Source organism: Phoenix dactylifera, chromosome 2 (genome assembly GCF_051530095.1).
Source record: "Phoenix dactylifera cultivar Ajwa chromosome 2, Ajwa_hap1_PhDact_Kaust_v1.1, whole genome shotgun sequence".
NCBI lineage: Eukaryota > Viridiplantae > Streptophyta > Magnoliopsida > Arecales > Arecaceae > Phoenix > Phoenix dactylifera.
Genome location: NC_143191.1, coordinates 11,742,535 through 11,758,758, shown reverse-complemented (window position 1 = coordinate 11,758,758; position 16,224 = coordinate 11,742,535). Strand labels below are relative to the sequence as shown.

Genomic DNA, 16,224 nt, shown 5'->3' with positions numbered 1-16,224 from the left:
AAATACTTCTAACTCTTCAAATCCCGATAAAGATATATTTGCACCCAAGTCTCATGCTATAATTACTAGAGATTACTAGCTTGGTCGTAGACTCAATAATTTATCTAGTATATATACTGTATAGCTTTATTCTTGTAATCTTTTCAATTTGATTTTTAAATTATTTTTAATTTTGTTTCATTAGTTAATTATTTTGTGATCGAGTATCAAAGAAATTGAGTTTATCCAACAATAAAATCCACTAGGGACCTAAATCAAAATTCAAACTATGCTCAATCCAAACTAATTGATAAAAATCATAATGAATATTATGTTCTTAACATAACACATGGAGTAGTGTATCTTGTGAAACTCATCATACGTAGACCTAACCTGATTTTTGGGCTGGTACCCCAACCCACGCACACACAAAGCAGAAAACTAAATGGTGTATGTTGGGGTTGAGAGGTGGTCAAACCCAACCGTACCTGACAGCAACCCCTATCCGGTGGACTAAGGAATCACCGCCTTTGAGTTGGACTTGAGTTTTGCTCTTCTCTATGTTTTGAAAAAAAAATCTTTAATTATTTCGACTTTGAGTTAATTCGCCCGTCCATCACGAGTCTATCTTGGATTCTCTTTTAGAAAGACTATATTTCATTGGATGATTCCCGCAGTGAATTTCTTTTCTATGGTCCTCATACATTGTTGTTTTTACGTGGATTCGGAAGAGATAATAATAGTTGTTACTTCAAGAATGTGTGCAAATAAATTTATATGTGAAATTACATTATCAACACTTCTCTTTTGAAGCCATCTTGTCCAATAATCTATTGTATCATGCGTAGTATAACATGACACTTTGGTGCGACGAGGTACATGTATGCAGTTGAGCTGTGTTTAACAATGTGATATCTATTAAGGATCAAAATGCAATATCAAATTATTGACTAGTTGATATCTCCAGCCCCCATCTAATTAAAATAGAATTAACATGGGAATTTTACATAGCTTTAGACCCATGACTGGAAATCTGATCTCCCAGCTCAACATGGCTTGGTCAGCGTGTTAAGCATATATACCTACTCTACTGTCGACTGTAGAAAGTCCACATTGGTCAACATTATTAATAGGGTCAAGACAGGGGCGGCCCAATGCATTTGGAGGCCTAAGGCGAACTCACCGAGAGAGGCCTTTTTTTTAAAAAATAATTTTTTAATAAGTGCAAAATACTTTAAAAAAAATTTAAAAAATAATCCGTCTAGCTTTTTGAGATGCAAAATTGTTAATCAAACTTTTGAGTTGGACAGAGAGTTTTGTCCGGTGGTCTCCTCTTGGGACATACTTGGCAACAGTTCATAGGCAGTCTGGGGACTGGGGAGGTGCTACTACATTTAACCATTTAATGCGTTTTGGCGTTGTTATTATTGATTGTTCATTTCAGCATTTGTAGCTACTAGCTTTCTGAATAAAGTCCTATGTTGTAAAAAAAAATTCCTACTACTTCCAGCTTGCCTTTTTGAATAATGGAAAGAAAGAAACTATGGCTTGAACAACAGAGTATCAAATTATCAATAATATAAGCAGACAGAAAAACAGAGAATACAAGTTAAGCTAGTCCTTGGAAGTAATTATAAATTGCCCCAACAGATCAATAAACAACAGACAGATGCCTAAATTAGATATCTGAATATGCCTAAATTCAGCAACTGAAAACCCTTTTTTTAAAATGAAATCATGTCCTAGAAATTACAGCAGGCAACAAGCTTTCATATGCTTAATGCCAAGCTTAATACCCGGGGCTGAAATACAAGGAACAACACTGAACAATCATACAGTTAATTACACACTCTTTCAGAAGTTCTAAAATTTGATTGCACATATGGACCAATGCCTATATTTTTGTGTTTTTTTTTTGTTGGGGGGTGGGGAGATTGGGGGGCAGAGGAAGATATTCAAGCAAATGAGCTACAATCAAGCGTTATCATAAAATCCTTCTTCTAACAAAGCATGAAGTAATTGCATTATTATCTAAACAAGTAGCTGGACATGAGACAATCAGCTGGTAAAATGGAAAGATGAGAACTAAATTTCCATCATATGGATTGAATAATACCGATCAATAATGAAAATGATAGGCGAGAGGCTCAGAGCAGAAGCTATTAAGGTCATCTCTTGTTGATCAGTAAGACAGGTGTTCAGTTATCAATGAATAAAGACTCCCCTAGAACCAATGCAATGCTAATGAATTTTCAGCAACCAAAAGCAAACCAAGTAAAGACAGAAAATGGAACTATGAGCATACAAGTATGAGCACTTTTCTCAAACGATCAAAGTTTGCAGGGATAGTGGAAATGATAATTCTCAGTAGGATTCCATTTTTACCCAAAATAGCCTCAAACAAATGATAATTACCAAGTTCCCTATTCAGATAAAATTAATATACTCTAGTTACATGTACTCTTTCATATGTCAGATTAAAAAGGATCAGTCGATCCAAATAAAATTGGTTCAAAATGCAGGATTAAATCAACCGGGGAAGAGCTGAAGAAGGTCTTCACTCTTCCGGCTTCCGGGGAGGAGGCCTTAGGGCTTAGGAGTTAGGGGCCTTAGGGCTTACCAGCTTGTGGTCCGGTCGATCGGGAGCCGGGAGGTGGCTGCCGTCAAGGTCTAGAACCGGAACGGCAGAACCAAAACAAACAGAAGGTGAAGCCGTGAAGGAGGAATGGAGCCGCGGGATGATGGGTTCTTACCTTCTTGGAACTGGAGACGAATGACGAGATCGAGAGGAGGAATGGAGGAATGAGGATTAGAGCGGAGGAGAGGAGGACTTGATTTGTTGATCAATCGACTTCTCTCCGGACTCCGAAGGGGCGAAGGGTGGATGGATTCGATCGCCGCCGCTCGAGATGACTGATGAGAAGGAAGTCAGAGAAGGGAAGGGCCGAAGGGGGTCTGGGGAGTGGGGAGTGGGGAGTGGGGTGGGGGGAGAGAAGAAGCCGAGAAGAGTTCGAAAAAAAAAAGAAGAGCATTGGCAGAGAAGCTGAGAAGGGGGGAGACTCGTCCGTTGTCTTGTCGTAGCCTGTTACCTCACCAGTGTCGCCCATTCATTGTCATAGGTGGTAGGCCGGTAGCTACTGCTACAGTGCCACTGCCGTCAGTGCCATAAAAACTGCGGTGCAGCACAGCGGGGTATTCTTTGGGCAGCGACGCGGCGCGGCGGCCGCAGGGGCCTTCTTTGGGGCCGGGGGCCTTAGGCGACCGCCTCAGTCGCCTAAGGCTCGAGCCGGCCCTAGGTCAAGAGCAATCCTATAGCACTATATTTAGTTAGCCGTGGAGCTAGCATCCACGGCACGAATTACCAACGAGCAGCCGCTCTTGAAACAATACACCAAATGCACTCAGCAGTTGTAAATAGGAAGAAGTACCCAGGGATTTGTCAGACAAGTCAGTCCAAGTTGTAGAAGATGTTTGCCTTGATTTCAGATTGCTAGTCGATTTCTAGCACACCCTAGTTATCCAAATTTTAGACCAATAATAGGGATCAACAATATCGTATAAAATGAAGAAATTACTATAGCCCCCAAAAAAATAGGAAACAGTAGCTTAAATTTTATATTTCGGTATCCACCAATATCTTATCTTTTGCTTACTTTTTGAATTCCCATATGTAGATGATTTCAAGCATCAAGCAAATCCTCATTTATAAATGAAAATTTGTTGCAAGATTTAATCTAGTGTTAATTTGTTGCAATTCTATCCATGCGATAGTAATGGTTTCTTTCATACATGTTTTATTTATTATCTAGAATTCACATAAATCTCATGCTTATTTTTTGCATTGTGTTATATATGAGTTTGTAGACGATCACTTCGAACTGTTTTTAAGTTGGACCACATGATTCTCATCAATTGTTTGATAGTGGAGTCAATCAAATTTTTGATGTAAATAGGTAGTCCGCTTGCAAAAGAATGTGATATGAAATGAGACAAATAAAGCCTAACGAAAAAAAGTAAAGAATTAAAAAAAAAAAAGACACAGGGTGAGGGAGAGAGAAAAAGAAAAGAGGCAGCCACATAACATCTAGGCCCAAACACAATTGAAACCAACCCACATAACATCTACCTTGTTCCAAAAGTTTGATCTGCTTTCGCCCAATCCAAGCCCATATACAATCAAAGCCAAGCTCCATCTAGATTTCAAATTCAACATTTAAACTTTCAAATTAAAAACTTGTATTTCAAAATTCAAAACTACTCTACACTGCACTCTAATTTGCCAGCCGTGCCATGTCATGTGCCCTGATAATTTTGGATGATCTTGTACATCTTGAAACTCTGATGGGAATCATGATTATAGGAGGAAAACCACTGCCTCTTATAGTATAGTTGTTACAACCAAGTGGTCTGCCAATAAGCAGCTTTAGGTAATGAAGTCTAAGTTGTTCCATCGCAGATTTAAATGAGCTATTGTGTATGAGATATAAATATTCTACCTAGATTCTTAACTTGAAGATTTTACAATTGTTACAAACAAGAGGGTCTACCAATATGCAGTGATTAAGTCTAAATAGTTCCCTCATGAATTTTAATGAGCAATTGTATAGGAGATATAAGTATTCTACCTAGATTCCTACCTTGCAGATTTTACAATTGTTACAAACAAGAAGATCTACCAATAAGCAGTGATTAAGTCTAAATAGTTCCCTCATGAATTTTAATGAGCAATTGTATAGGAGATATAAATCTTCGACCTAGATTCTTATACTGACATGTAACTCGTAAGATTAAGCGTTTTTTAAGTATATACTCTCTTAAATATATAAAATTGCACGAATATGATTGCGAAGTTACTATTTGTATGTATACCCTTATAAAATACTTATTTTATATCTATAACTTTCATTTTCTTTCTTTTTTTTACATATATATCCATGCCATCTAACATCGTTAAGAAATGAGTAGTTTAAACTTGAACTGCTAAAATATCCTTAATAAGTAGATATGCAAGAAGAAAAAATTATGAATGTATATACAAATAGTAACTTTGTAAGGATATTGCTGATATTGCATATTTAGGAGGGTCTATACTCAAAAACTCATTAAAAATGATCAAAACTCAGCTGAGATTTGCTCAGCCTTTCATATACCTCTACCATATAGAGTATGCTATAGTTTTCACTCTTTTGTTGCATTCATTATCTTATCTAATGTCTTCCATTGCCAATTAATTGATAGAGATCACAAGCTCCATTTCACCAATTCATTATTGTTCATTAACTTTGATATAGAATGAGAATTGGAAATTATGTTGTTTAATGGAGAAAAAAGTAAATGGTTGCTTATCAGCTCAAGAAGACGTAAGTTTTGCTATAGTTGATTGGAAATGTATTTCTTTTTTCTTTTTCTTTTTTAAAGCTGCTACTCTTTCATTAAAAAAGCATATCGAAGGGTACATAGAAAACCATGAACTTATAAAATTCTCAAGTAATATCTTTGGGAATATATTTAGTCTTACATCGATCGTGTGTCGAAAAAATCATGGGAGCTTATATAAGGCCAAAAAACTCGGGTAATATCTTCGGGTTAGTATTTTAGCTAAGGTCTATGATCATTACCAAAGTAAGAACCCAACCCATGACCATATGTGACTAGTGGTCATGGACTCTTTTAGGGTTGATCACTAGTCAACCATAATGTTTGAGATTGGATTTGGACCCATATAGCTATGTGATGCTATTGGTGATAGAATTTCCACCTATGGAGGTTTGTTTTCAGTCCCACATTTGTTGTGCAATATTGCATGACATCTTTGGTTGTAATCTTACCAAGCGTATGGCCACATCTTGTTTCTCATACCAAATGTCATGAGCTTTGTGGTAAGACCACAAAATAAAAGATAAAATCAAGTGCCTAGCGCATGAGATTAGTTTTATTCTATGTTCACAAGCTCAAAACGATATAAGATTTGAAAAGTAAAATGGTGGTAAGACCACAAAGTAAAAGACGGAAACATGTGTTTAGGGCATGAGATTATTTTTGTCCTGTCATTGTAAGCTCAAGACGAGATAAGATTTGAGAAGTAAAATGGTGTTATTATTGGTGGTATCCTTAGCTAACATCACATAGGGATCAGAAGGAATCCCCGTATGTTTGGAGTTTAGCTTCTTTTTGGCTTTATATTCTTCTCTCTATATTAATCAATGCTAATGCACTTCATCAACTAGCTGATTTTATGTTTAATTAATCATCTAAACATTTGACTCCAACAATATGTGCTGTGGAGAGCTAAGATATATATAATAATGTTGACGTTTAGAAGGTGGTGAAGGTTAATCTTTTAAAGAGGGAGCATCCACATCCATAAACTTTGGCAGATGTTTGGTGGGTCTGACTCAGATACACATAATCCCTGTCTCAGTGACCTTCTGATGCTTTGCTGGCACTGGTTAACATGAAAACATTCATGCCTACGTGTCAATGTATTATTAGATGGAGCTTAAATTATGATTATAATAATCATTGTTGAGGACTGGCCTTAAAGAGTTCTGGCAGGGCAGCAGAATCGAACTCATGACCTAGTTTGGATGCCATTGAGATCTCCAAGCTAAGGCCTTCCATGATGGAATAAATAGTATGGAACGCAATGCATGCACGTTTACGTGTGTGGTGCAGCTTAGTCCACAATTATAATAGTGGAAAAGACCAAAATGGACCTAATAGAATGCCAGAGGATCCCATATGATGGACCAACTATAGGTTATTTGATGTGATCATGGGTTTGTTCTTAATTTTATGATGATAATAATTATAAAGAAACACACATAAACATAAATATAAAGCAGAAACAAAACCATAAAGTAAACTTAGCAAATTTTGTTGCAGAGGCACCGTAATTTCTATAAACGCTATCGATCAATGCCTTTGTGAAGTGATTTAATTTGCTTGCTTTTATTTGGTGTCATGCATGAGGAATGGTGATGCACAAGTTATAAATTGGCAATGCAAACAAATCAACTATTAAAATGATGAATTTGCTTCTTTGAACATGTGGCTTGTCTGAAACAAGGATAGCGATTGCTGAAAACCATTCGTAGAAAAACAAGAGACATTACGGGTACACAAAACCAATTTGGCAATACATAACTCTTGAATTGTTTATTGAGATTTTCATGACAAGCTAAATGCATTCCAAGTTATAAATCCACAGGGATATTTGATGATTCATTGCCTTGCAGCTCATCAGACCAATAACAAGAAAGTGTGATGCCGTAAGATTCCATAAGACTCAAGGACTCCTAGACTAGGAGTGGCACTTACGTGATTATAACAATCTTCAGTGTCGAAGTGCAAGGAGTCCATTCTATGCAGTACTATAAATTGCATAGGGTACCCCTCTCTTTAAACACGAGTCGAAGAAGAACCAAGTGGCCCTAGGCCTTGGAGTAATCGTCTCTCCTTCGTTCTTCTTCTTCCTCACAGGATTCTTGGTTTCCACCGAGAGTTGCTGCGCTTCTACGGGCTCTGGTTTTCTCTCTATTTGAGGTGATCTCTCGGCTTCGCTTTTTTCTTCTTTGAATTTCTTGATCTTTTGAAGAATTCTTGATTTATGGTTTACTGGAAGCTTTGGCGATTATGCCAACATCTCGTTCTTTTGTTCTTTAAGCTTAGATCTTTTTTGCTTGTCCTGCATGGAGAACTTTTACATTATCTGTCAATCTTTATAAATCTTGCATGGTAAATGTTTTAGCATAGATTGGTATGATAACTTATGATCCCGGTTTACCCCCTCTCATTAGTGTTTATTTTCTTTTTTAAAATTTTTATGTGTAATATGATGTATTTTTCTAGGTTTGTTATGCAGTAGTTTTGAGCATACCAAGTTTTCAGAGGAAAATCCTCTCAAAAAAGCAAAAGTTTCTTGTGAGTGGAAAGACAGGTTGTTTGATACTTTTGTCTCTTCGATGCAAATTTTTCTTTCTTTCTCCGAGGACCCATTTTAGTCCCACATCAACTATTTGATGAACCAAGGAACCCAAGTAATGCCTTTGGGCTAGCTTTGTTGGATGAGGTCCTAAGATGTTACAAATGATATCAAAGTGGAATCAGCCCATAGCTTATGTAGATTAGGGATACTGCAACACGAGCTTATTTGAGGCTAACCATGGCTGAATGTTGTGTATTTGTGATTGGATTTAAATAGATTTGGATCCTTAACTTGGTGAGAATACTAGGGCTAAAATGGGATTGGTGTGTTTGTGATTGAATCTAATTGAATTTGAAACCTTAGCCTGACGAGGATGTCGGAACTTAAGATATCTTCTAACTATTCATTGGAAGATCCTGGATAGTTATACAAGGTCAAGAATTGAAACAATACCTCATGGCTAGCTTTTTTGAGTGAGGTCCTATATCGTTACACTTCTATGAAATCGTTAATTGAAATAAAGAATCAAATGGTCATTTGTTGTATGAGTACGTTGTATGGGATAAATTTCTAATGAGAACATGTTGATGATAACTTATTTTGCATGAGAGAGAATAATGGCTGGTGATTTTGGCCCATATCAACGATTGCTCTTTGTTTTATCCCATTAGTATTTATTTCTAATGGTATTTTTGACTGTAACTAGAAGTCGCAATTAGCCATTACTGATTCATTGTAAATATCTTCATTGCCATCACGTATGAAATATGATGCATCTCTTCCTTTTTCTTGATATTCTTTGGTCTCTTCTTGATTATTATGAGCATGCCGTTTTATATAAAGAATTCATTGCTATTGATCATTGAAAAGCCAACAGAGAGGAAAATATTTTGGCAAGTCTAAAAATACTTCCTGTTTCCTAGTTGATGTGACATCAAATTATATTGTAGCAGACTCTGATTTAGAGAAGTTATGGGGATGATTTATATTGTGGAAACTAATTTATATTTTGTAATGTATCATTTAATCACCCAAGTGCAGAAGAAACATTCCTATTGCAGTGCTGCTCTGTCTTGCTCCTTATCTCATGATTTTTCTTGTGTTTGCCAATAGAAATATGTGGTTGGGTTTTAGTGAGTTACTTCTGTAAACTCATTGGAAGCCTCTCTAATTTAATTTTTGATTCCTTGCCCATAGTTTCTATCCTGAAATATTCTTTACTTTTTCACCTTTTTGGTTGATGACTTCTCCAGGCAAGACTGAATGTTTTAATGGAGGCAAAACATGGTGACGAATTGAGTAATAAATATTTACACTATGAAGCTCCTCTAGGCTACAGCATTGAAGATATTCGTCCCCACGGTGGCATCAAGAGGTTCAGATCTGCTGCATATTCCAACGTATGTTCAACTGTGTTCCTTTCTATTTCCTAAATGATATCCATTTTTAATGCTTATAGTTGTGATATATTGTGTAAGAAACATTTTGCAGTGATTATTTGTCAATTTTTGTAATCAATTAATGCATGTAGATAGCTATTATGTGACTTCCTGTTGACTGATAAATATGTTTTCCGCTCCAGTTGAACTTCTTTAGGAAATACCAGATCATCTTCAAGTCCAGAGGTTACCAACTGCTAATACTATTCCTGTGGACCTTATAAGGTTTTCTTGGTACTTACCAAAAATTTTGCCTGGGGTTTACGAAAAGTTGATTTTGATTTGAAATAATAAGTTAAAAATAATAAGTTGATTTTGATTTGAAATTGTGTTTGAAAGTTGTCTCAGATGTCACTCTCCTGAGGCTTATAAAATTTAGTAAATGAAGAGAAATATGGCAAAGTTGACGCTAAGTTAGAGTTGATACCTTCTCGTACTTTTGAAGAATTGGAATCTTTAACAGCTGAGTTTTCTGAGATGCAAATGCCTACCCAGAAAACTGATGGAAAAAATAACTCTATGGCAGTGATATGGCTGGACAACAAATCAACATGATACAAATAGATGATCACAAGAAACATACCACGGGCCAACCCAGCCTTGTCTCAGCTGGTTGGCACTCGTCTCCATTTCGGAGAGGTCCAGGGTTCAAACCCTGGTTGTGGTGCCCCCACCATATTTCCCTAAGAGATTAAGAACTATATCCCACTTGTGCTAATCTTCTCACTGCTATTCCAATGTCCTTGAAATTTGGATGCCTTTTCTCATAGAATTTTATTTTCCAGAAATTAGTTTTGGAAGTTAAATTTCCTTGACAGGAGAGTAATATCGAATTCTGTTGGACTTGGAGATTCAAATTCTGGCTGACTGATATTTTGTATATTTATTTGGGCTAATCCACATGACTACAATCTGCTTCTCAACTCTAATGCTAGCTCCTTGGTGTTTTGTGTGCAGTGTGCTCGGAAGCCCTCCTGATGACCCTCCATGTGTAGTCTCCCTCGGTGCCCAATAACTTATATTTGCTCATAGTGTTCTTTTTCTCCCTTGATCTTCCTTTAATTTCATTCTGCAGCTAGTTGTTTCCTTAGTGGATTGAGATGGCCTTGCCCATCTCTGCACCAGGATTTGAGGGCTGTGAAAAGCGACTTGAAATCTCATTCTTCGAGCCATCCATCTTTGCTGACCCTGGTGGAAATGGCCTTCAATCTCTCTCCAGAGCCCAAATTGATGGTATACTGAAACCGGCAGAATGCAGGATAGTGGCATCACTGTCAAACAAAATTGTTGACTCCTATGTTCTATCAGAGTCCAGTCTCTTCATATACTCTTACAAGATTATCATTGAGACCTGTGGCACCACAAAGCTGCTCTCGTCGGTCCCTCCCATTCTTGAGCTAGCCAAAGAGTTATCACTCTCAGTAAAATCTGTGAGATACACCCATGGGAGCTTCAAATTTCCACAAGCCCAGCCGTTCCCCTACCACAGCTTCTCAGAAGAAGTTGCCATCCTTGACAGCCATTTCGGGAGGCTTGGTCTGGGCAGCAAGGCGTATGTTATGAGTAGTCTGGTTAAGTCTCAGAAGTGGCATGTTTACTCTGCCTCGGCTAAATCAGCAGACCATCCACTCTACACTGTGGAAATGTGCATGACCGGATTGGACAAGAAGCTTGCTTCAGTCTTCTACAAGAGCCAGCACAACTCAGCATCCAAGATGACCATCGCTTCGGGTATTAGTAATATTCTCCCTGGCTCTGAGATATGTGATTTTCAGTTTGACCCTTGCGGATACTCCATGAATGCCATCGAAGGACCTGCGATGTCTACAATTCACGTCACGCCGGAAGATGGTTTCAGCTATGCAAGCTTTGAAGCAATGGGTTATGACCCTGAAGCAGTCAACATGAGCCAACTGATTGCAAGAGTTTTGGCATGTTTCCAACCTAGGGAACTCTCTGTTGCGATTCATGCAGACAGTGAGGGATATTTATTGGGATCTGGCTTTGATATAGCAGGTTATGTCAGCGGGGCCAAAAGCTATCAGGAGCTTGGAAATGGGGGTAGCTTGGTTTTCCAGAGTTTCAGGATCAGTGATTGTGGGTCGCCAAGATCTATTCTTAAGGGTTGCTGGGAAGGAGGAGAAGAGGAACTGGCAAATGCTTGAACTGCATTGCATGTATATGCTGACTTGCATATTGTCTTTGGTAGGGTTTCTTTTGGGAATTATCCTATGCAGGTTATCACTGAAACTCTTTATATCATGGAAATATAACTCTGTACAGTGTTTACCAGCATTTGAATTGGTGAATTGAAACTAGACTAGCAAGCTCATGTCTGAGTGGGAAATGATTTTTGTTGCTGCTATAGGTTCTTTCTTTTCATTGGTGATCATGGTGGATTAGCATTGTGGCAAGATAAGTGTTCATCCTGTTGATCTTGTGTTTTACGGTATGGTGTTATCTTCTTCATTCACTCATATGGCAAAAAATTCAGCTAGTTAAGTTACTGCAGAATGGCACGGATAATGCACAATCACCATCAGCATTGTGTCTATATGGATTTATCTTTGTCTCTCTGTTCTATGATGGTTCCTTCTCCGTTCGGGAAAAGCACTATAAGAAAACTGTATGATGATCAATAGCAGTTAACACATTATGGTGTGAAAGGGAATGAACATGAATTGGCATCAGATCATTTTCCAACATGGCACACCCTAAGAAGCACCAAAATCTCAAACCCACCCTACTTCCTCTCTGAATGCACGTATGGACACAGGTTGATTTCTGATGTTCAAAAACCTCATCCAGTTAGTAACAACCATGCTGCGAGAGATTCTTCCACTTTAGTTTGTAGTGAAATTAAGAACCAACTGGAATGATGGACCGATCAAATGGTTTGTGGCTGAAGTTACAATCCTGAAATTCTATGCTGAATGAGATTTGGATTCTTGTGGGCAAGGCTGTAGTTTAGGTTTGTTAAAATTCTGAAAAGTTTGGTGCAGAACAAAGGTTTATATCATTTGCTTATGATGGCCTGCACGCTGAGATCATTTAAACAGGTGACTCAGACTCGTCCATGAATTGGCTCCTTGGCCAACAATTGGACATTTTGGCTGTTACCAGTTTTGTGTAGATCCCATGACATCTGCTATTCAGCAGTTCCATTCTCATCAGATATCTGAATTCAATGACAATCTCAACATCTAGTTCAGATTCTGCTGGGCTCCATGACCAAATAATCCCACTTTATGATCATTCCCACACTTTAATTGCCTTTACTTAGTTCTGAATAATTTGACACAAAATGTTCTAGCACATTGATGATCAGTTTAGCAGTAATATAAATGTTTTGGCTTACATGCCTAGCTCTTTTCTGACAACATAGTAAGAAATAATATGCAACATCTGTCGGTAATCTGGAATCTCTGGTCTGCTCAACCATCTCAGGTCTCTACAAAACACTGCAAACTTTCTCAATCCGAATCAGTCCTCTGATGGTGCTAAGTGAGTGCCACATTGCTCCACCCTGTCTGTAAATCTCTACAAAGAGATTGCCAGAAAAATAAAACTACCAGATGCAATCTGTTGGAGTTAGATTTATGTATTAGAGGAAGCTAAATAACCTCTAAGAAGGGGTCTTGGGTTTAAACTGAAAGTTCAAATAAAGAAAGACATCCGAGGTATATGTTCATAAAAACAGTGAGAAGAAAATCTGAGATGTTTAATTTTAAAGGATCTCGATGTAAAAGAAAATTTGTAGCATACCAGAATATGCAAAACTGATACTGAATATAGATGGAAAAAGCCATGCTGCCTGTTCTGAAATATCTGGGATCGCAGCACATCACAGATTACAAAACCATATTGTGGCTTCATGAACACAAGCTAATTCATATCAAGTTGTTGATCAGGCCAAACTAAAGACAACAACCACTGATTAGCTCATTATACATGAAAACTTAACTTAAAACGTGCATATCAATTTGGTAAGGAGTCTAATCATGCCCAAAATGGGACTCTAAAATTGAAACAGCTTGTTAAATTTCCAGGAGAAAGAAAACAAATCATGCATGAGTAAATTGGATTCCATAGTATCTGAGTAAATTGACATCAGGGGTTTGATGCAATGCTGAATCCTGGTTCTCCCTGACCAATATGAAGCTTGAGTTCTGAGTAACACTAAAACACTTTTGAGCTCTGAAGAAGCTCACCTAGAAGTTACTTGCGCACCTCTGCCACTTTCATATTCAGGTATCTGTTTGAAAACAGTCATAACCTGAATCATTGTCACTTAGACTACAAATAATGCTAGCATTTTTAAGCTTTTTCATTCCAATAGCAGAGAACTAGACATTTCCAACATTGACCTTGCACAAAAATTAGTAATCAATGATGTGAATCCCTTTGCATGACCAAACTAATGTGTCATCACTATATAGTCAGTACATAATATTAGAATTTTGTGCCACTGTATATGAGCCACGCATGAAGAGTAGCTTTATTTAGACTATTTCAGATTAAGGCATTTATAAAAAACCAGCCTCCCATGTGTTTAATACTCTCTTTATATATATATATAGATAGATATTTATGGGGTCAGAAATTAGCAGATTGTCAAAGTTAATTTGATGTATTAAGCAGAAATAGACTAACAATGGGACTGGCACTTAGTTCCTAGCATAAGATGATGATAACCAGAGTTCTTATGGCCCATGAATGCATCCACCTCTTTATGTAGAACCTTGTAAAAGGCTTAAGCTATCTCAGGATTGCTGCTTTGAGTAACATGAGCCTCAACAAGATCCATGGCATGGCAGTATCGGGCAACAAAAATTAGTATTACACTACTAGGTCAAACGAACATCCAGTGGCAACCACTAACTTTCGGATATAGAACAAAGTCAATCCCTTCAGAGAGCTTCGCAGAAACAATATAAATACCTTGGGCTTTTGCCCGACCAATAACTGATAAAGCTGAAACGATTCATGAGGGCCATGGCGAGCCAGGAGCTGGTAATTCCGTGGATAAACCATCCATGCAAACCTCATAAAAAGTCCTGAATGCACGCTCATGGCTGCAAAACCGGGTTGACAATGACCGTAGGTCATTTTAAAGCTGAAAAAAAAAATCACAGTTTTCTAATTTGAGTTTCTTTTTAACCTGCAGTCATGTTGCCTTCACAAGGTAATCAAGATTACAGTTGCATCTGTTGGAATTAATCATAAAAATAGGTTTCCATTGATTATGAATTGATTTTAATTTAATTTGTTACTTGTCTGAATGAATATTAAGAAGCCCATTAATTTGTGATCATATGGTTATTTAGGCTTTATTATTTTAGTCATGTAGTAGAGCGGTTATTGATGCAGACTTGATTTGGTTAATGGGCCATGCAAGATGCACGCAGGCATCTGAATTTCTGAATTACATGTTATCACACAACATCACAGAAAATTGCAGAACAAAGGGATTCATCAATGATTATCATCACATGCATCTCATGCATGAATTAAAACACAGATCTGAATATTTAATTGACTGTGTCATCATATGATCCGCTAATCATATAAGACATGATTCTAATTGCTCGTAATCTCATCAACGCAGATTACGGCGCCTAACAGAACGTAGCAGCAAGGGACAACCCACCCATACAGACAGCCTGCGGGGAGGATGGCACTACTGGCAAAGACATGCAGAAAAATCAACATGCAGAAAAATCAGTAAGCTGAAATATCAGCAAGCTTAATCCTTAAACATTCAGATCTAACATGCGTTTAATCTTAATCTTAATTTTAATTTACGAAACCATGGCTTTGATACTACTATTGGAAAACCATGCATGCTACAAAAATCGCAGCAGAAGATGCGTGCACGGTTGTTCATCTCAAAAATCGTTCGTGGATAGATTAAATTAAAACAAAAGAAAAGATCGTATTTTTACCTTGCGCGGGTAAATTTTTACCGTAATTTGATGACCGTGAAAAACTTGAAAGGTTCACTTGAAGCCGCACATGCGTCCGACCTCTACAGATATCCATACAAGGAATAGACTGATCCAAGCACCTAGATCTCACCGGGGTGCTATGATCACTTTTGATGGATGAAGTTCTTTCTCGAATAATCAACTTTTGATTGCTCTCAAGAGGAAGAAAAAGTAAAAAGGGAGAGAAAGAGGGCTGCCCCTTTCTTTTTCTTTTTCTTGCGGAAGAAGGATAGTAGGGGAGAGGAAGAGGCCGCCCCCTTAAACCCTAAGCGTGGAGCTCCTAAAATTTAAGAGCTCACGCACGCCAATTAAAGGAAAAATAAGGAGGGGCGTGCGGCCCTCCTCTTTGCATGCATGAATCCTCCTCTACGAAGGATTAGGTGGCTCAAGTATAACTCTTGATTTTTTTTTAGAACATGACTCAATTTTGGACTCTAGGACTCTTAATTCTTATCTAATAAGGAGTCCTATTGCAATTAAGATTCTTCATCTTTATCTAATAAGGATCTGGATTCTTCTCCAATTAAGATTTTCAGTCCTAATCTAATTAAGACTCTAGGAGTCCTACTCCAAGTAAGACTCTTAAACCTTATCTAATAAGGTCAAGCCCAATTCATTTAACCCAATTGAATCAATCAAATTGCAATTCTTTCTTCTTTAACTCACTAACTCTTAGTGGGTTAAACCAACTATCAATCAAATTGATAATCATGATCTATTGCGATTCCAAATCGCAATCTAACCATCAGATCGATCAAAATCTCTCATGTGTGTGATCTCATAGGTTATATTTTGTCTGCTAGTGAGATATATTGTGATCCCTATTACAATATTATTGAAACTCTTTTCAATGGGTTGGAACAATTCCAACTCATCTCACTAGGGATCATTG

General features: G+C 37.6%; 1 protein-coding gene across 1 annotated transcript; it reads left to right on the top strand.

The window, feature by feature from the left end:
* The first annotated feature begins 10,191 nt into the window (after positions 1–10,191).
* LOC103722414 (S-adenosylmethionine decarboxylase proenzyme-like) lies at positions 10,192–12,303 on the top strand. Its single transcript, XM_088715332.1, has one exon. It carries the CDS (start codon positions 10,446–10,448, stop codon positions 11,508–11,510), a length of 1,065 nt encoding a protein of 354 aa, XP_088571458.1. The 5' UTR covers positions 10,192–10,445; the 3' UTR covers positions 11,511–12,303.
* The last annotated feature ends 3,921 nt before the right edge of the window (positions 12,304–16,224 follow it).

Bases quoted from the DNA above. Each gene is read 5' to 3' on its own strand.
- LOC103722414 (XM_088715332.1), top strand. From the start codon at position 10,446: ATGGCCTTGCCCATCTCTGCACCAGGATTTGAGGGCTGTGAAAAGCGA.